Source organism: Bactrocera neohumeralis, chromosome 4, assembly GCF_024586455.1.
Source record: "Bactrocera neohumeralis isolate Rockhampton chromosome 4, APGP_CSIRO_Bneo_wtdbg2-racon-allhic-juicebox.fasta_v2, whole genome shotgun sequence".
Classification (NCBI taxonomy): Eukaryota; Metazoa; Arthropoda; class Insecta; order Diptera; family Tephritidae; genus Bactrocera; species Bactrocera neohumeralis.
This window is the reverse complement of record NC_065921.1, coordinates 27,636,486-27,656,836: the sequence shown is the minus strand read 5'-3', so window position 1 is coordinate 27,656,836 and position 20,351 is coordinate 27,636,486. Positions and strand designations below refer to the sequence as shown.

Genomic DNA, 20,351 nt, shown 5'->3' with positions numbered 1-20,351 from the left:
TATAACTATATATTTTATGGTATTCATAACGCTTACTTACCATATACCGGCATGAATTCCCGTTGTTCGGTACAGCGTGGACAGCATTCGTTGGGATTCTGCGTTTGCTTTGAGATGGGGCACTGGAGTATGGGACATGTTTTCTTAGCGCATGTCAGCTCGTTTTGCGAACATTGACATACCATACAACGATCGTCTATCGAGCCGACTACCTCTTGACCCTCGGCCACCGTTTGTCCGTTGATCTTGCAACCTGAAAGAGAATGGAATTCTCAAGTAAAATCAAGCAGTTAAGCTTCAACTAAAGTTGGACATCAAATCTAAATTCGGCTAAAATACAGTTTTTCCGGATAAAAATTTTATGCACTATTGTTTTCAAAACGGTTTCCTTTGATTTTAATGAAAATTGGTAAAAATTTAGGTTGTTCTAGTCAAGTCGTGCTATAAGAATTGTCTTGTTAGGCAATTGCTGAAAATCCAAGGAAAGGGAACACGAAATCGGGAAGAGTCTCTCCGTGCCGATCGATACTAGACCAGGTTTTAGACAGGATGGTTCCCACTCCTACATTTTCTTAACTAAAATGCTGGAAAAATTAAAACGTGCCGCCAATCAGAAGCGCAGTGGCACTGTCTACTCTAAAAATACAATAAATACTATTGGTCTACGCGGATGATATTGACATCGTAGACCTTAATAACAGATCCATTAGTATAGGCTTTTCCAAGTAACCAAGAGGTTGGTTAAGTGGTGAACGAGGGCAAGATGCCGCACGAGGAGACCACGTATGAGGATTCCTCGCCTTTTCGGAACTACGATACTACTATAAATATGAAAAAGCTAAGGACTTCGCATATTTTGGAACCAGCGAAATTGCACTAATAATATAAGCCCTAAGGTCAAGCGCAGCATAACTCCTGCTAATGGGTGTTACTTTTGGATCACTTGAGAACTGAAAAGCAGCGAGTCCTTTCTCGACGAACAAAGACCAAACTCTATAAATACCCCATTATTCCCGTCCTTCTATATGGTGCAGGGGCATGGACGATGGCAACAACTGAGAAAGGTTCTGCGGAATATTTATGGTCCTTTACCGGAGTCCATGAAACGATGAGCTGTACGAGATATACGACGACATGAACATAGTTCAGTGAATTAAGCGGCAGCACTCTAGCTTTGAGAGTATTCGACGCAATATCGGCTAGTGGAAGAAGAGGAAGACCTCCACTCCGTTAGAAAGATCAGGTAAAGAAGGATCTGGCTACACTTGTGAACTCCAATGGACGCCAAACAGCGAAATGAAGAACGACTGGCGTGCTGTTGTAAACTCGGCTATAATCTTGTAAGCGGTGTCTACGCCAATAAAAAAAAAGATTTGCTGCCTTAATATATGGCGCAGAAATAAGGACAATGACGAACCGAAAAAAGAAAGCACTTGGAGTATTCGAGAAAACTCTTCTCCACAAGGTGTTTGGAATCATTCGCGTGAAAGATAAATATCGAAGAAGATGAAACCAAGAGTTGCATGATATAGTTCAGCGTATAAAAATCCAACGAATTTCCATGAGAAATTTCTTCTGTTCAATCTATGAGTCTGTTCCCCAAACATTTGGCCTTTGAGGTAGGCAAGAGGTTAGCGGATGAATTTTACTCGGATTTAAAAATGTATTTCGTGAAGATATTCAATAAATATATTGGCTCTCTATCGCCTCAAAATGACTTTGAGAAGTTGTGGCAATCATTATTAGAAACAACACTTTTTGATGTTGGTTGAAAAGTGGAATAAAACCTAGGATTTACGGAGTACCTCTGTTCAGCAGAGACCGTTGTCCGCTGAGCTGTGGAACACCATTTCTAAATATAAAGAAAATAATGTCTTTGCGGAAATAATTTTTTTCGTAAGAGTACGACTTATAGTAACCTAGAGAGTTCAGTAAATCCCTTCTTAGTTCAGCTGCTTGAAAAAAGAACATGTCTTGTGGGTAAGAGACGTAGAACGGATGCCGCTAATACTCGTATTTATAAGCTCATACTTTGAAAAAAAGAAAGGATAGAGTAAAAAGGAAGTGGAACTAGGTGTCTTAATAAATCTATCAAGTTTGAGGAAGTAATAATTTGACTTTAAGAAAAAAATATGCTGCTCAAGCTAAAGTCTTCCGACTTATCGAGCAATCCTCGTATAGAAACTGTTTTCTTCTCATTGCCACCTCAAAAATGTCTCACCTCGGTCAGCCAGATGTTTCAGCAGAGCAAATAAACATATATGTATGTGTATGTGTGTGTGTGAATATATAGTTTTACGATTATAAATTGTATTTGTACGCGACAACAACAAAAACCACAACTCATTCGATTAGTGAGTGATTCGGTGCGTCTGTCATAAACTATAATTTCGATCAAGTTTTATTGTGGCTTAAATGATTTAATGACATTATTGTCATTGGCAAATCATAAAATAAAGTAGAAAAACTAATAAAAACAACAACAATAACAACAACAACAAGTGGTATTATGCGTCAACAACATTCCCCGCTTTTATAGAACATGGCTATAAAGTCGAGTGGGGCTGTTGTTCTTTTTGTTTTTTTTTGCTGATGTGGTTGTTGTTGTTGTATTATGTCGCAACTATGACAAGAGATTAGCGAGAAATCAACTTAAGTGACTGCGCTAAATATGCCATCAAATCGAATGTGATGCTTACTATTTTTGGATATTGACCCAATGCTTTGGAATGATGTCGCAAGGCTTGGGCAAATGCGGGAGGGCGGGTATCGATCGAATGTGTGAAGGAACTTTGTTGTTTTTTTATTTATTGTTTTTGTTCGTGCGCTGCTGCTTTGATTTCTATACAACACAAAACTATATGAAATCATTATTATTATAATTTTTATGTTTTGTTATTTTTTCTATTTCTCTTAATTTTTTATTTTTTTAAATGTGATTCTGTCATGCTTTTGCAGATTATGCGAATGACGTACGATTTTTTTTTTTTTTTTCTGTTTTCAGTTATTAGTTTTAGCATCGCTATATTTCTTTTTTTTAATGCTATACTAGTTTAGTGTATATGGTAGCATGAAATATTTTCGGGATTTTACGGGATTCAAATTATTTTTTGAGAATTTAATTAAAAATATTTCTGGTTTAAAAATTTTTATGTAATCCCGAAGTGTAGAGTCCCGAAATATTATACAGATTTCGGGATTAATAACAGGGTTCAAACTATTTTTTGGAGATTTTAATAAAAAATATTTCTGATTTTAAAATTTGTGTGTAATCCCGAAGTATAGAGTCCCGAATTATTATAAAGATTTCGGGATTAATAACGGGGTACAAATTAGTCTTTTTGAATTTAATAAAAAATATTTCTAAACTTAAAATATTTGTATAATCCCGAAGCCTAGAGTCCCGAAATATTATATAGATTTCGGAATTAATAACAGGGTTCAAATTATTTTTTGGAGAATTTAATAAAAAATATTTCGGATCTTAAAATTTGTGTGTAATCCCGAAGTATAGAATCCCGATATAATATATATAGTTCGGGATTAATAACGAGGTTCACATTAATTTTTGAGAATTTAATAAAAATAATATTTCGCATATTAATTTTTTTGTAATTCCGAAGTGTGGAGGTAATCCCGAAATAGTATTTAAATATATTATTTAGATTGCGGGGTTTATAATTGTTTATATTTCGGGATCAAATTATTGTTTGAGAATTTAATAAAAAATATTTCTGCTTTAAAAATTTTTGTGTAATCCCGAAGTGTAGAGTCCCGAAATATTATATAGATTTTGGGATTTATAACGAGATTAAAATTTTTTTTTTGGGAAATTAATAAAAAAAACGTAGATTTCACCATTTTTAACAAATCCCGAAGTGTAGAAGAAATCCCGAACTACTATTTAGATCTCGGAATTTATAACGGTATTAATTATTTTTAACATAAATAAGTACTAATGTTCCACCGTAAGCTCTCTCTAACTCTTTAGAAGTTTTTAGACAACGGGGTGCTCCAAAAATTGTTCCGATCGTATAAGTCGAATTTTTTCTTATATAACCTAAAATATTCTAACATTTAGAGCATTTTAGGTTAATTTCTTTTTCTAAAAAAACTAGCAACTTTTCTAAAAACATGTGACTTTGGTACTGAGAACTGATTTAGTGTGACTTCCTGATTTTAGTTTCACTAGTTTTTGGATTAATATACATAGATTAATCAGTGTCTCACTTGATTGCAGATCTATCTTAATTTATGATAACACTATCACTGAGTAGACGCTATTAAGCACGCTCCATTTTCTTAGTTTACACGGGATTAGCATCCTTAGTAATTTTTTATTGTTTTAAGCACTTACCTTGACATGTCGGACAGCATTCACCGGGTTTTGGCGGTATGACGTGTTCATCGTCGCACTGATTGAAGCATTTCATTGTCGTTTCGGTGACAACACTGGCCACACATTTGTAAGTCTTACACGGATCTTCGGGATCAGCCCACTCAGAGCCACTTGGGTATGGTATACCACGGTATATGCAACCTGAAAGAGCAGGCGACAAGAGAAACAGTTTTATCTTACTTAAATTTATTTGTAATGAGTTTGTGGTTATACTTTATGGTATATAGTATATGATTCATCATTAGTAATGAGGTGCAACGTTTGACGCATCATGATGAATGCTCTCGGGTTATATGAGAGGGGATGGGATGGTAGGGAATTACATCTAAAGCACTTAGCCACTATATATTACTATATGTATTTATTCCCGCAGGAAAATGACTCATTGGATTTCATGGAACCTGACAGCTAATCTAAAAATTATGCCTCACTCACTCACCTTTGCACTTTTTACAACATGTGTCACGCGGTTTGGGATCCAATAGATAGCAATCGTCAATCGGTGGACAGCTTCCCTTTTCACAGTTTACAAATCCATTCTGTAAAGAATTTGCACAAAAGCAGAGAAGATGATACAAAAATATATGAAATAATTATAAATAACAAGTATATAGGAAACTATATGTAGACTCAAATCAGACCATTACCACGGCCTCTAAGTGAAGGTTGAGAGAAATATAAGCACAAAGCTATAATTGTAGAGCCGATAGCTGTTTGTTTTTGAAGTAATCGTCAGCCAAGCTAAAATCTTGGACTATTCACTACGCTTTCATAAGCTGGTGATCTATCAATAGATGCAAGTCTGGTGACCCTAATGGTGTTAGAATATGTGAGATATCGTGAAAACAAAAGACCTACTAAAAATGTATTGCTAACGCCCCCTTTCTATCACATTTTTGATCTTAATACACCCCAATTGCTAGTTAAGACTAAGTGAAGAGGCGGTTTGCTGCTCTTTATGTTTTAAGTTGGTCGGATTTCAAGTCTCTTTTTCTCCTCCAGCTTCAGTTTTGACTTATGACTGCTTGCTGATCCATTTCCAAAGCCACATGACCGTTGCGTAGATCACATTTATAAGAACTCGTACTTGAGGGGATACCAAGCTGTACTTATAACAACAAAGACTGAGAAGCTATAAATACAAAGCTTATTTATCACTTCATTATTTCCAGCTTTTAAGTTTGTCGAAGTTTCTAACATCTAGACGGAAGCGTCGGACATACAATGATCAGCGAAATGAGCTGAGTCAATTTATCCATGTCCTTCTCTCTGTTTATTTATTCATGCTTTTTTGTTGGAATCGCCGCTATGGGACTACTGAAAATGGACCATACAAACTGAACGATCGGAATCACCTGCATTTTCTGCAAACCGCAGGTACCTAGTCATGGTGCACCTGGCACCTCCCAACCGGTGAGAGTGATGCTGCATGGCACCCAAAAGGGTAAACTTTACTAGAAAGTTTAAAGTTATTCTTAGCAGTAAGGCTGCATGAAAATATTTCACTCTCGAACTACTGCTTAGGGATACCGCAATCTAGTGTTACACCGACGGTTCGAAAACGTCGGAAGAAATTGGTGCGGCAGTCGCAGGACCATGTATCAAACTCTCTATATCTGTGTGAAGTTTTCCGAGCATATTCCAAGCAAAAGTCTTTGCTATAAGTCGGCATGTAGAGATAAATCTCTACCGAGTAACGAAAGTATCGCCATACTCAGAAATATTTAAGCTTCACCTAAAGCGATCTCTGCTTATGAGATTAAATCGCTACTACAGCAGGAGTGTATATAGAACGGCTGAACAGGCTATCAGTTCGTAACAAAGTGTACCTTATCTGGGTGCCCGTTCACAAGGATATAGTCGGGAATGAATTGGCTGACGAGTTCGGCTCTGCAGCTTCCACCAAAATGGTAGTACCGGGACACTTTATTGCGGTTGGTTCTCATATCATATAGGAGCTGTTCAGCAGGGAGAAAAGAGCAGGCGAGAAATATTGACAACAACTCCAAGACATGCGACAGGCCAAGTTTCTAATGAGTTTTACGACCTCAGTAGATTTAAAATTGTAATTAATCGCCCTAGAAACAAATGCCGGCTATTCTCTACACTGGCCATTGTAAGCTCAAGAAGCACTTATTTTACATGAGCTTAGCCTCCTGTGCAAACTGCCGGGTCTGCGACCTGGAGTTGGAGACTCCCGGTAGGGCTGAGAGACAGTAGTCTGCAGACGCAGGATTAAGACGCTTGGATTCATGTTTTACAATAGTTATCATAACGGCATAATAGCACCTAGCAGTATATTGGAATTTATCAATGTGCTGGGGCTATGTAAGTCATTGGGACTTAGGGAAGAGCTCAATAGACCTTAGGTCGCGGTACAAACTTCATTTATTATCTATTCTCTGCCATCTGTTTACATGGAAAGCTTTTTCATTGGTAGAGATATCTTCATGAAATTATAAATAAATTATTGTCTGAAGCAAGGGTATAATCTCCGATTAAAATGTTCACATCGGACCACGATCAAAATCAAGTCCATTTAAGGAAGTTACAATTTTCCTGTTTTTTGCTTTACTCCACAGACAATTACCACTACTCTCCAACCAGTTCTATTTTATTTAGTACTGGGTTAATGTGCGCCGCTTGTTTTTCTGTCTGTTGGTTAGTCTGTCTCTCTTATGACTGGCGCTTAAGTAATATGCAAATCTTGTCTGGCGTCTCTTTGCATTCGATTAAGTTTATCTTATTATCTCTCTGCTACAAGCAGCACAACTTTACAGAGCATAACTTTAATTAAGAGATTTATCTTTTTAATTAAGAGATACTTAAAAGCTCTTATGAAAATATGTCAAACCGAGTCAGTTCTTGTGATTGCAATCATTGGCTGACAAAGTATAACAACAGAGCGGATTGCAAGCGGAAAAAATAAAATTGATAAAAAGGTTAATGCGCCACAGAGGGTTTTGGCCAGAACTTTTTATAAGAAAAAATAAAATAAAATAAAAACAAACACAATGTAATCTGATTAATTAGCTTCTTGCTATGTGCGAGAGCTTTAAGTTGTGGCATAAGGTGGAGACTAAGAAGAAAATGTACACCGGTTTTGACTCAGTCAACAAGAGTACTGCACAAATACGGTGATTACCACTTGAGTAAGTTAAAAGAACGGGGGACGAATGGTTCTTCAATATCGTTACTACTTTAAAAATATATCTATAATACGTCAATAACTTCACCCGTACATACTATATTTGTAAGTATTTACAGAGGAGGTCGGTGGATACCTGTCGATAGCAAGTAAATCCTCTGCAGATAGCTCGCTAACTGTTCAAATAGTATCTTGAAATTGTTTCAAGCTTCAGACTTGCAAATAAAATTGGTGCTTACTACTCTGATCATCTCTGTGGTGACCTTTTATACCACCTTGAAAGGGTTTTATGAGAAATATTTTTATAACAGCTATATACTTGATTAGCTACCACTATCGGAATATATTTTTTTGGTTTTTCGGTTGGAAAAGAATCTTACAAATAAGAACTAAGTATACACTAATCAACAAATCCGAAATATATAATCACTTACACTTGAACTTAACTAGTCCTACCGGATCTTTTTAGTCAAAGTCAAATTAAAAATGTATTCGGTTCCTAGCAGGGTTGATAAATTGAAAGTGATTTTGAAATAATTTATAAATAAAAAAATACTTCTTTAACTGAGAAGAACCAGTATTAAATTGAGCACAGTAGTTAGCCAATATATAAACTGGTCAATTGAAAAGCCGCCGGCCTACCATTTTTTGGCAAAATTCGTTTTTTTTTATTCAACACAGTTCCCTTCAAGGATGATATATTGATTATAGCGGCCCTCAAACTTTTCGATACCATTTTTGTAGTAAGATTTGTTCTTTGCTTCAAAATAGGCCACAGTTTCGGCGATCACCTCTTCATTCGATGAAAATTTCTCCCCAGCGAGAAATTTTTTGAGATTTGAGTACAGGATATAGTCTCTGCGTGCCAGATCTGCAGAATACGCTGGATGCTGAATTCCAATTCTTGGAATTTTGCCATCACTTTCACTTACTTGTGTCACGGTGGATTGTCTTGTTACAAACAGCACTTTCTTTTTCTTCAAATGCGATCGTTTTTCAGCGATTTGCACAGAACTTTCTCAAACCCAAATATTTTTGATTGTTATGATGTAGACGTTCAGTTGATATCTGTAGAGTGCCTGCTATCTCGATCAACTTCACTTTACGGTCATACAAAGTTATTTTGTGGGTTTTTTTTGTGACCAAAAAGCACCCGGAAATTGTAATTAAATTCCCCGGGTAAATAATATTTCCAAAAATGTATTTTGCTAAGTTGGTAGGGCCCTTACTATACCAAATAAGTATGAGCGCGATCTCTCAACCAGTTTGTTTACAGCAGCTGTAGAAAGGGTTACATGGGTTTCAAAAAATCGAATTAAATTCTACTTGTACAACAGCTCTAGAGCCTAGAGAACTTGTGCGTTCGAGGCTAGCTAAGCTAGCCTTTAAACGCGTTTTTTCGAAACTGCGTTTTTGGAATCGGTTGGCAAGATTTTTCGAGAACTACTCAATCGATCTTCATGAAATTTTACACAGGTTTTTGATATACAATTCTTAAACACTTCGATGAAGGATTTTTTTCGATTACAACATTGTTTGACAAAACAAAAAATGTCGCGAAATTTTCACTGAAAATTTTATGTTTTTGTATAAATGTCTGCCAAAACTCCAATTCTCAGTTTTTTGTTCCTTCGTCAAAGTTCTAAGTTAAGGTTTTAGCTAAAACACGTATTTGTTTCACTTTAGATGATCCTGTAAGGAGTTGGCCTGCCAACACGGGTGCAACTTTTTTCTGAGTTGTCACCGGAAAAGCGTCGCAAAGGCCGAGTTTAAAATAGTTTTCTGGAAATTTTTGTTGTAAAAGGTTTACGGTGGTTCAGTTTTATCAAAAACACAAGCCTACGAGGGGTACAAAGTCTTCAAAGATGGCCGAGAGATCGTTGTAGGCATGCCTCTTTCTGGACGATCTTCGAGCTCTCCAACTGATGAAAATATTAAAAAAGTGAAGGATATGGTGCTTAAAAATCGTCAGGCAACTGTTAGAGAGAAGGCAAGAGAGCGAGTGCGTTCGAATGATTTAATGGATATTTTGCGTGTGAAACGCGTTCTTGCTCGACTCGTCCCGATAAAGTTGTAATTTTTTCAAAAATAGTACGATTGTGACAAAATTTAAAGCCAAAAACGCAATGAATACCATCGCTCAATCACCGAATTCACCAGATTTGGCTCCGTGTGAGTTTTTCTTGTTACCCAAATTGAAATTAACGCTTCGTGGAACTCCGTTTTCAGTTGATCGAAGAGATAAAACAACATTCGCTGAAGGAGCTGAAGACCATTCCAAAAAGTACTTATGGAAAGTGTTTCGAGGACTGGAAAATCGTTGGCATAAGTGTATTACATGTGGTGTGGATTACTTTGAAGGCGACAAAAGAAATATTGTTGAATAATTATATTCGCGTTTTATTTAAAATTTCGGAAACGCAATTTTTGAAACGGCAAATATCGTATCTCTATAGCATATAACTGTCATACAAAAGGAACGATCGAAATCAAGTTTTTGTATAAAAATATTTTTATTTATGATTTTTGGTGCAATACTTTTTTATCTTTTTTAGTTGTTATTACTTTTAACAATATTATTATTGTTGTTGCGGTTATTATTATTATTATTGTATTATTATTTATATCAATCTGTGTCTGCGTTCAACAAAAGAAATCAATTCCATAAATTTCCGTACGAATTTTCAATAAATAGTACCTGTGTGCTCGTCGTTGTTTTTTTTTAGAGTTTCGGTAACCTGACCCGATGATTTAAGAAACACACACACACACACATAAATATGCATAAGCAGGCGAATAGAACAGGTAATGCCGATTCGCCACGCTTTGACGCATATAAATGCGCGGATTAAGTTTACTTATAGGCATATAAATAGACATACGCACACATACACACATACATATAAGTGTGTGAGACTACATACATATGCACACATATGTATTACGTATATGCATTTACATATAAATTAAATAATTTCGATTTAAAATTTTAGATTAAGAATTAGTTAAATTTTTGTTTTGGCTGCTGCTGCTGCTTCTTCTTCTTTTTCTATATTTCGTTAGAAAGCTTAAAGCGCCGATTAATATGCAATGTATTTATTTAAATAACGCTTTATGACTTTATGATTAGCTTTACGGAGAATTAGTATTAATGCTCATAGCTGTATGTATGTGTGTGTGTTTGCATGCAGCTGCTTATTCAGCCATAGACGCCATAGCATTTTGTGTCAAATTGGCGAGATGAAGCCATAATTTTAATTTTATGAAGAATAATAATTTCATATAAGCATAAAATGAATTTTACGAGTCGACAAATTAACGAGCGCGTGGCGAAGTGCAGGTATGTGTGTTTGTATGTGTGTATATATGAGAGTGTATATGTGTATATTAAATATATAAATGGAGATAAAGATAGCGCGCTGCTTAAAAAAAAAAAACAAAAAAAAAATTAAAAAAAAAAAATTAAAAAAAAATTAAAAAGAAAATAAAAAAATAAAAAAATAATTAAAAAAAATTAAAAAAAATAAATATGCGTACACACACTTTCGCATATATACAAACATATATACACACATATAACGCCATTAAATCCAATTTGGCCGGTGCAGCGCGCATAAGCTTGCAACAAACGCCATGCGCATGCGTCCCTGCCGCTGGCAATACACACACAGAAGACCACACAGCCACACATGCAACAGAAACAACAACAACAACAACAAAACCAACAGTCAAAACATAAATTCGATTACAAATCCAGCTCAAATTGTTTACGAATCCACTGCGTAATGATCCGATTTCGCTTTAAGCGCCGCCGTCTTGTAACAAAAGTAAAGGCGATTTTTGGTAAGCGCCAAGAGCCGGCGCAACACCGCGCGCCATGAGCGACATATTAACAAAACAAAAGAAAAGTTAATAAAAACGGCCAGCAAATCAAGTTAATATTCATAACAATAACAAAATGTGTGCGCGCCGCATGTGCTTGCCATTGTTGTTGTACAGACAACGTCAACAATGAAGGTGGCGCCAGCGTGTTTTTGGTTACGCCCACTTAAAAAAATTATTGGCGGGTTGAATGTTAATAGCGCTGATCAGCGCGGCAACGCGCCGTCCTATAGGGTTGCCAGCGTTGGCGCAGTGGAACGCGGCGGTAGAGCAAGCCAGAGCGCGCGCTGAGTGTTGGTGAGCGCGACCATACAAGCAATGGTTTTGCAGAGCGCGCATTGGAAACAAATACTAAAACAAGTAATTTGAACCCAGAAAAAACTGAGCGCTTGCCGAAGCGCATAAGTAAACACAAATTAAATAGTCATGTATATTATGCTATTTTGTTAGTAGGAGCATAGAAAATTCACAAAACGAAAAGCGCAGTCTAAAATTTGGTCTGCGCCTGCGCCATCGTCCTTACGCTAGCGCATATGATAGTTAATGGCATGCGGCGCGTTCAAAAAAGTGTTTTGGCTGTTTTGTTGGCGCTTTTTTTAGGCTACTTTATGTCATTTGCAGCATTTCAGCTACTTAGGAAAGCAGCTTAGCGCCACTTAAAGGCATCAACATATCAAGCGCGCCATGATTTATTAATGCGCGCTGGCAGGCGTCGAGCTGAACACCGCAAGCAGCGCTGGAGAACAAACGACAATTGAGTAGCGCGCTTGGTTTTAACTTGAGCGCGGACATGTGAAACGTCAATCGTTTCAGTGATAGGATTCTGTGCCGCTGACGTCTTGCTTACCGCGACGCTTAGTTAGTTCGTGGAATTGGCGCCAGCACTGCGAACGACGCGCAACGAGTGACGCTTTAGGGCACTCTCACGTTGCAGCCGCCGTCGCATGCAAAAGTGCACTTGACGCTTAGCGCTTTCGTTGCGAGCAACGCCAGCAGCCTCACGTTGTTTTGCGAAGCTTGGCGCGCGCGCGCAGACACTGCTATTAGCTTAACGCTGCGAGCTAAATACCGCCAAGCGCCGAGTGACTGCGCACAGTGAGACGGATGTTTGTCGCGCTGATAACCGCGAGCTGTTGAGAAATTTCTATAGCTACTGCTGTTGTTATTGTTATGTCTCGCGTTCAACTTCCATTTATGGTCGAAGAAATCTCGCCACACACACAAACACACACACACCAAGAGCACCGATCAATAGAACAAAGTATGTGGTTAGCAAAATAGAAAAATCACTAACCACTCACATAAAAACGCACACACACACACATGTATGTTGCTGTGTGTGCGTGCGAATGTGCGCGCGCGCCCGACTTCAAAACGGCGCCAAGTGTGCCAAACGATCGCCAACGTCATGGTTTTAATAATATGATTGTCACAGCAACAAACTAGTTTGACGACCTTGACGTCGTAAAAATCGATGTTTTATCTAAAATAGCGAAAAGAGAGAGCGCGACGTCAGTGGCAGAGAGAGTTTGTGAAAGATCAGGCACTATGCTTGCCGGCGCACGGCAACAACATCACGCCGCGCCGCCTGCTTAAGCTTTGCATACGAAATCGTAGCGCGTAACAAAAGGCGTTTGCGCGCATTTGTTGTTTCTTTTTCGACGCGGGCGAATTAAATAAAAATTGATAAATTGTTTGCAGAAGGAGAAGGAGAAAAAAAAAACAAGCCGTTGGAACAACAAATAAATAGTAGGAACTAATGAAAATCCCTTCAATTTGTCGTTGCTGCTGAAATCTGCCTTTCAAATGTGTGTTGTATAATGAATTTTTATGCTTTACGGCTTTGCTTGGCCATGGCGCCGTGGCTGGTGAATATTTTGCGCTACACGTTTCCAACTTACGCCTCACTAAATTGGGTAGCGCTGTAATGGGGGTATTTGGCTGCCAATTTTAGATACCAAATATTTATCATTACTCTATGCAAGTTGTTAAAAATATTGCATATTTCTGATCTTAGTGTAATTTGACTTAACGTAGCATGATTTGAATTTGACTTAAAATAAATAACTTGACATCTAACTTAACCTTAACAGGTCAATTGAAAAGTCCCTGGCTTTACACATATAAGGCGCTACTAGAATTAAATCCATATGGTTTTTAGTTAGCCCTAATCTTCAAAAGATCTATAAATTTGACAGCTTTCCACACGTCATGGGTCATCTCGATTCTCGTGGCAACTCGAGCTCTTCGTCTGCAATGGGTGGTGGTTTCACTCCAAGTACGCCACTGAGAGGGAGTCGGTGAAGGGGCTTATAGATCTACGGTGAAAGGCGGTCAGTGCATGTCTGAAATTAGTTGCGCTCGAAGTGTGTGCGACGTATTGTTTTATGTTGTCGACGTAGTTGAGGCAGAACTTCTTGATGCTCCAAGGAGGCAGGGATGATTTCTACGAAAACAACTCAACAGAAACTGCTTTGATAGGAGTTCATTATGCTCCTTAACTAGAAGCATGCGGGCCTCACAGTGCAGATGTTCGATAGGAGACATCAAGAGGCATCGCTTTATAGTCCGGAATGCATTGTTCAGACATGTCTGTAGCTTTCTCATCTGCGTTTCACTACATCCAGGCGACCATATTGTTTCGGCGTAGTTAAAGACCGGTCGGCCAATTGCTATGTATGGTATGTTGCCACCAAAGTTTCTTTGTCTTTTCTCCATATGCTGCCGGCTAGCGACTTGAGGATTTTGTTGCGGCTCTGCACTTTAGCAATAATCGCTGTCATGTGAGGAGGGAAGAATAGGCTGTCGAGTGTACACCTAAAATCTTATGGCTATTGAGTTAGAAGTAGTGAAAATTTTAACGCCATCGACTGCAATATTAAGGTTAAGTCTTTACTTCTTCGACCAGTTTGTGAATATGGTCGCTGTGGATTAAGTGAGGGAGAGTCTTAGGTTCCATTCAGCGAGGAAGGAGTTTCCATATGTAGAAATTAAACAGCGATGGGAAAAGGACACCACCCTGCGGAAACCCCCCCTTTAATTCTTCTCAATTTAAAGTTTTTACCTCAAAAAAGGAAGCATGATTGCTGACCGTTCAGGTAGTTTATAGTCCACCTCTTTAACTCTAGAGGGAACGTAGATTTTTCAATATACTTAAACAGCGTTGTGTGATTGACTGTGTCAAAAGCTTTTGACAAGTTCAACGCTATGAGAAAACGATAACAAAAATTCATGAATTGTGTTTCGAGTTACTATCGTATCCTCGGTATTTTCTAGATCTGGCCTCGAGCGACTATTTTCCGTTCTCAGATCTCAAAAGAATGCTCACTGGAAAGAAATTTTTGTCGAATGAAGAGGCGATCGCCGAAACTGAGGCCTATTTTGAAGCAAAGGAGGAATTTGAATAAAAAAATAGTATCGAAATTTTGGTCTGTCGCCATAATCAATGCATGAAGGAAGCTATGTTTTATAAGAAAACGAGTTTTGCTAATAAAATGTGTTTACTATGGTACGCCGAGGACTTTTCAATTGACCTGTTACCATCGATGAAGAGTCTTGGATCTTCCAGCAAGATTCTGCTCCAACAAACGTGGCAAAAACCAGCAGTGTCTTAAAAACAATATTCTCGGTTCATAGCTATAGCTGATTGGCCGTCTTAAAGTGGAGATTTGCGTCCATTAGACTACAGTTTGTGGTCAGAGTTATAGAATACGGATTGTCGAATAGCCCACAGAAGTTTGGATATTCTCAAAAAATAGTCAATACCAATAGAAGCTCTACGTGCTGCTATTGATCAATGGCCGACAAGTTTGAGGCCTTGAGTCAAAGCAATAGGTGACCATTTGAAATTAAATGTTGTACATCGTTCACATAACATATGCATTATTGAATAAAACTACCTAAACATGTATTATAGTTTAAGTTTTATCAGAGCTTGAACTTGTAACAGAACTTGTGGCAAACAATACATAACCTAACTTTTCCAAGTCTGTATTTTACCATAGAAAAACTTATTAGTTATGGAACTAAAGATTTCATTTTTGATTTTATTAAAAATTAAAAACAAAAAAAATGACTTTGGCGAGTACGGATGACTTGGAAACAGATCGTTTCGTTGAATTTGAGTTCTTGATAGGTTTGCCGGAGGGAATATCACCTGTGAGTAGTCTTTTGGATTAGACTTAGTTAGTCTACAAAGGAAACCTTGAACTTCGATCTTAAGGAATTTCATGTTGAAAATCTTATTTAAGCTGATGGTAAATGTTGTTTTAATCCAAGTCTTATTTACTAATCTGCAAGTTTTCAAGAACAACCGCTTATAATAATTGTAGAGATAGTTTACTGTGTGTTGGAACGGCAAAATGCAGGGGTACATGCTACATTTAATGGCTCTAATTATATTAGATAAGAGTGATATTTTCAAATTACCTTGGAAAAATCTCTGAGACAGTTAAGCGGTAGAAGAAAAGCCTGTTCTTGCTTGGACTTTCGATGAAGGCGAGAAGTATACAACATTCATTCAAGGAATGGCAGACACTTCTGCAACTTCAGGAACAAGGAGTATACAATAACCAATCAACGACGACGTCTCGATATGAACAACTTCTGGCTTCATTCTGGATTATTCAGTTACGTACAACCCTAAAGCAGTTGCATGAACTTTCCCACAACTGAAGTTGCATGGATTGCCTTGCATCTACGCTTACCCATGCCTTTAAGTTTATTGTGTTCACAAATAGTCGTGTGCATGCTTGACTACACAATTTTTCCAAGTTGCGGCAATTGCCAAAAATGTACGCAATAAAGAAGTAATGCCAACAACAACGACAATAACAGCAGTCGCTCTGATGATTTTAAGCTCTGCAATTTATTTGTCACAGCGCTCAGTCGACACTACTACATTCATTCAACACACACACATAAATAAATACCTACATACATACATACATACACTTTACGAAGTAGAAGAGAGGAGAAAGATGATATACGGCTAACACGGTTACTAGAGTAGTTCGATAAGTAGTTAGACCGCAGCCTTGAGTGTTGTCAGCATTATTAATATTGACTTTCTCTAGAGTTTGGCATGCCTTTTTGTAGCTTTATGGAAACACTTACTATAGATCACTTCAAGTTCTGGATGGACATGGAGTTCACTAACGTCAAAATTCGCGCTATTTTAAAGTTTTTCTTCGTTAAAGGCAAATCCGCTAGAGAAACGTTCCGTGAGATTAATGGTGTTTTGGGGCGATGGTACTCTATCACTTCGAACTGCGGAGGAATGGTTTCGACGATTCAGAGCGGGTGAAAACGACACCATGGATAAGCCAGCCGGCGGAAGACCTGTGACGACGAATACCGATCAAATCATGGAAAACATCGTGTTAGACCGGCATGTGGCATCTCGTGACATCGCCCAGAAGATGGTAGTTAGTCACCAAATCATTTTCAACCATCTGCAGAAGGCTGGATACACAAAACAGCTTGATGTTTGGGTGCCGCAGATTTGACGCAAAAAAAAATGCCTGCGATATGCTGCTGAAACGGAACGAACTCGACCCAGTTTTGAAGCGGATGATGACTGGCGACGAAAAATGGATTACATACGACAATATCAACTGAAAACGCTCGTGGTCGAAGGTCGGTGAATCATCCCAAACATTGGCCAAGCCGGATTGACGGCCAGTAATGTTTTGCTGTGTGTTTGGTGGGATTGGAAGGGAATTATCTACTATGAACTGCTCCCATGTCGCCAGACGCTTAATTCTACCATCTACTGCGAACAACTGGACCGCTTGAAGCAGGCGATCGACCAGAAGCGTCCAGAATTGGCCAACAGGAAGCGTGTAGTGTTCCACTAGGACAACGCCAGACCACGCCCTTCGTTGATAATTCGTCAGAAGTTATGGGAGCTCGGATGGGAGGTTTTATCGCATCCACTATATAGCCCGGACATAGCGCCAAGTGATTACCACCTGTTCCTGTCCATGGCGAACGCCCTTGTTGGTGTAAAGTTGAACTCAAAAGAGGCTTGTGAAAAGTGGCTGTCCGTGTTCTTCACAAATAAAGAGGGGGGCTTCTACGAGGGGGGTATTATGAAGTTGCCGTCTAGATAGAATTAGATTATCAAACGAAATTGCGCATATTTCAACAAAATCTGATCACTGCAACACTATTTATAAAGCATTAAATAAAGAGCAAAAAAGCGGAAGGGAGATAGGGTCAACCTAATAGTAAAACTGGGATGTGGAAAAACTTCGTATGTCCAACAAAATTATTTTTCTTTCATCGTTTATAAAAACAATTGTTAGTCTATATTGAGGCTTTGCACCCTCGATTAGATTCCTTAAGTTTTCAGGTAGTAATAGATGATAGAAGAAGGAAAACACTAGAGCTAGGTGTATTGTAAACGATTCGGTAATGGGTCTTATAAAGCAGCAAAATCGGTGGGTGACTTTCTTTTTCTGGTTTACCCTCTTCTTCTGGGTAGATTTTTAATAACCCTGCTCAAATTTACGCAGAAAGGATCCCTTTCACTAAGTTATGTTAGGTTAGGTTAGGTAAGGTAAGTAAGCTGATTTCTCACGCCGTCACGCATAATCCCAATAGGACAGCTAGAGATGCCTTCCCATTGTGATGCCCAGAACTCTTAAGTATTGATCAAAAAGACCGTCGCATATCTACAAAGCGCCTAGAGCCTGCTACAAATTTATTGAGGCGGCTAATAACAATTCCAGCGAATTCGACGGGTTCGTAAAAAGTATGGCAATTTAAATACTTCAACTTTAGTCTGTCGAAAGCTGGACAGTGAAGGAGAAAGTGTCTAGATGTTTGCACCTCATTTTCATCCAACTTTGACAGGTTGTGTCCTCCAAAATTATAATGGGCCAGTGTTCAGTTAGGACACCTATTATTGCGACCATGTGAACTAAGCTAGAAGTTGAATGGACCTATTACGTTCCACTCTGGAGCAGTGGTCTTTCGCAACTTAACGCTTACTGAGCTCATGTGTGTCCCCTACCCGCGCCTTTACAATTTCCCACAATTCCACTGTGGTCAGACAAGCTTAGTAAAGAAGTAGATTGCTGCTACTGTTAGTGAAGATAGAGAAAATGAGAGAGAGTTTTGGACTAGAGAAAAGCGTCTATGTTCAAAACATAGAAATACTTCGAATTGAGGTCGCAAAAGATTAACTACAAGTATTCAGCCAAATTAGAATAAAAAATAAACCAGAGACGTTTTTCCTGCTTAAGATATGTGGATCTACACTAAATTAATCTCAGATTTTTTAGAGACTATTCTCTCGCTGAGCAAACTATACTATAGACGAACCTTTCCTGGAAACATGTTATAGGCTACATGGAAAATGCGATTTCTTCTTGAGAAGTTTGCATTAACTCAAACAAAGTCTATGTTAACGTTTATCACCAAGATTTTGGTATAAAAAATAAAATTATAATTTCTTCTTTCGCTTTTACCCTCAACAGGCTATATTAAGTTTGCTACGAAGTATGAAATATCCTGAAGAAAGTACCCTATAATATGATCAGCATTACGAGCTGAATTAATTTAGTCATCTCCATATGTTTGTCGGTCTGTATATACGGGTTTTAAGATATCCATCGGAAATTTTGCACACGTCCTTTTCTCTCCAAGAAACTGCTCATTTGTCGGAATTGCCGATATAGCATATAGTTTCCATACAAGTTGAACGAACAAAATTGCTTTGTGTGTGTGCTGGTGCTGGCGCTACTGCCGAAAAGAAGGAAGAAGCCAATAAGGAGGTGTAGGAGTCCGAGGAAGACGATGATATAGGTTTCGCTCTCTTCGACTAAACAGCTCAACACTAAAGCAGAGCTTTTCATTTGAAAACAGAAGACAAAAACAAAAGCTGACAGAGAGCTTGTCCAGCACAAATAGCACTGAGCTATGCCGCACGCCTAAAAGTCGACTAAATTATAACAATATATCGTTAGCAATATGCTTATATGTAATAATCTCTAAACATTTTGAGCTACTCTCGTGTGCAGCGCTATACTTTGCACAAGCCTGTAATATTCAGTTTTATGCCCACTTGTATATGTATGTGCTGTGCAATATTTGGCTCATATATCAGAGTATTTAGTGTTGCCAAGCAGCTGCCTACGGAACATTTCCTTTCAGTTGAGCATAAATCACATTATTTATAAAATGGCATGGAAATAGAAAAAAACCAAAAGAAGAAAAATTTTCAACTACGCGTGCAGCGAAACTATAATACCCTTCACAAATATAAAAGTTTCCATACAGGAACTTTCATGCTTCAGTTTGTATGGCAGCTATGCTATAGTGATCGGATCTGAAGAAAATTTTCAGGTATTGTACCATTGCTTAAGATAATAACTCATGCTAAATTTCGTGAAAATATCTCGTCAAATGAAAAAGTTTTCTATACAGGAACTTGATTTTGAGCGTTCACCTCGTATGCCAGCTATATGCTATAGTGATCGGATCTGAAGAAAAATTTCAGGAATTGCACCATTGCTGAAGATAATAACTTATGCTAAATTTCGTGGAGATATCTTATAAACTGAAAAAGTTTTCCATACAAACACTTGATATCGATCGTTCAGTTTGTATGGCAGCTATATGCTATAGTCGTCCGATATCGGCAGTTCTGCCAAATGAGCAGCTCTTTGAGAAGAAAGAACGTGTGCAAAATTTCAGAGCGATATCTCAAAAACTGTGCGCGTATATGCAAACAGACGAATAGAGCTAAATCAAGTCAGCTCGTTATTTATATATCGTCACCTAAAATGCAAAACAACGTATGTGAAAACAGTCGAAATTGAGTTTTTCATTGCTTACGATTTGCTACATATTATACATACATGTAGCATAAAATTTTAGGCTAACGCTGTGAGATATAACCATTTTATAACCATA

General features: G+C 38.0%; 1 protein-coding gene across 1 annotated transcript in view; it reads right to left on the bottom strand.

The window, feature by feature from the left end:
• The window catches only part of LOC126755684 (BMP-binding endothelial regulator protein), a 147,466-nt gene that overhangs the window by 2,436 nt on the left and 124,679 nt on the right, over positions 1–20,351 (bottom strand). The window contains exons 6-8 of the mRNA XM_050468426.1: positions 4,839–4,938; positions 4,358–4,540; positions 41–253 (exon numbers count right to left, since the gene is read on the bottom strand). Coding sequence (XP_050324383.1) covers positions 41–253; positions 4,358–4,540; positions 4,839–4,938 — 496 coding nt within the window. The remainder of the gene's footprint in view (positions 1–40; positions 254–4,357; positions 4,541–4,838; positions 4,939–20,351) is intronic.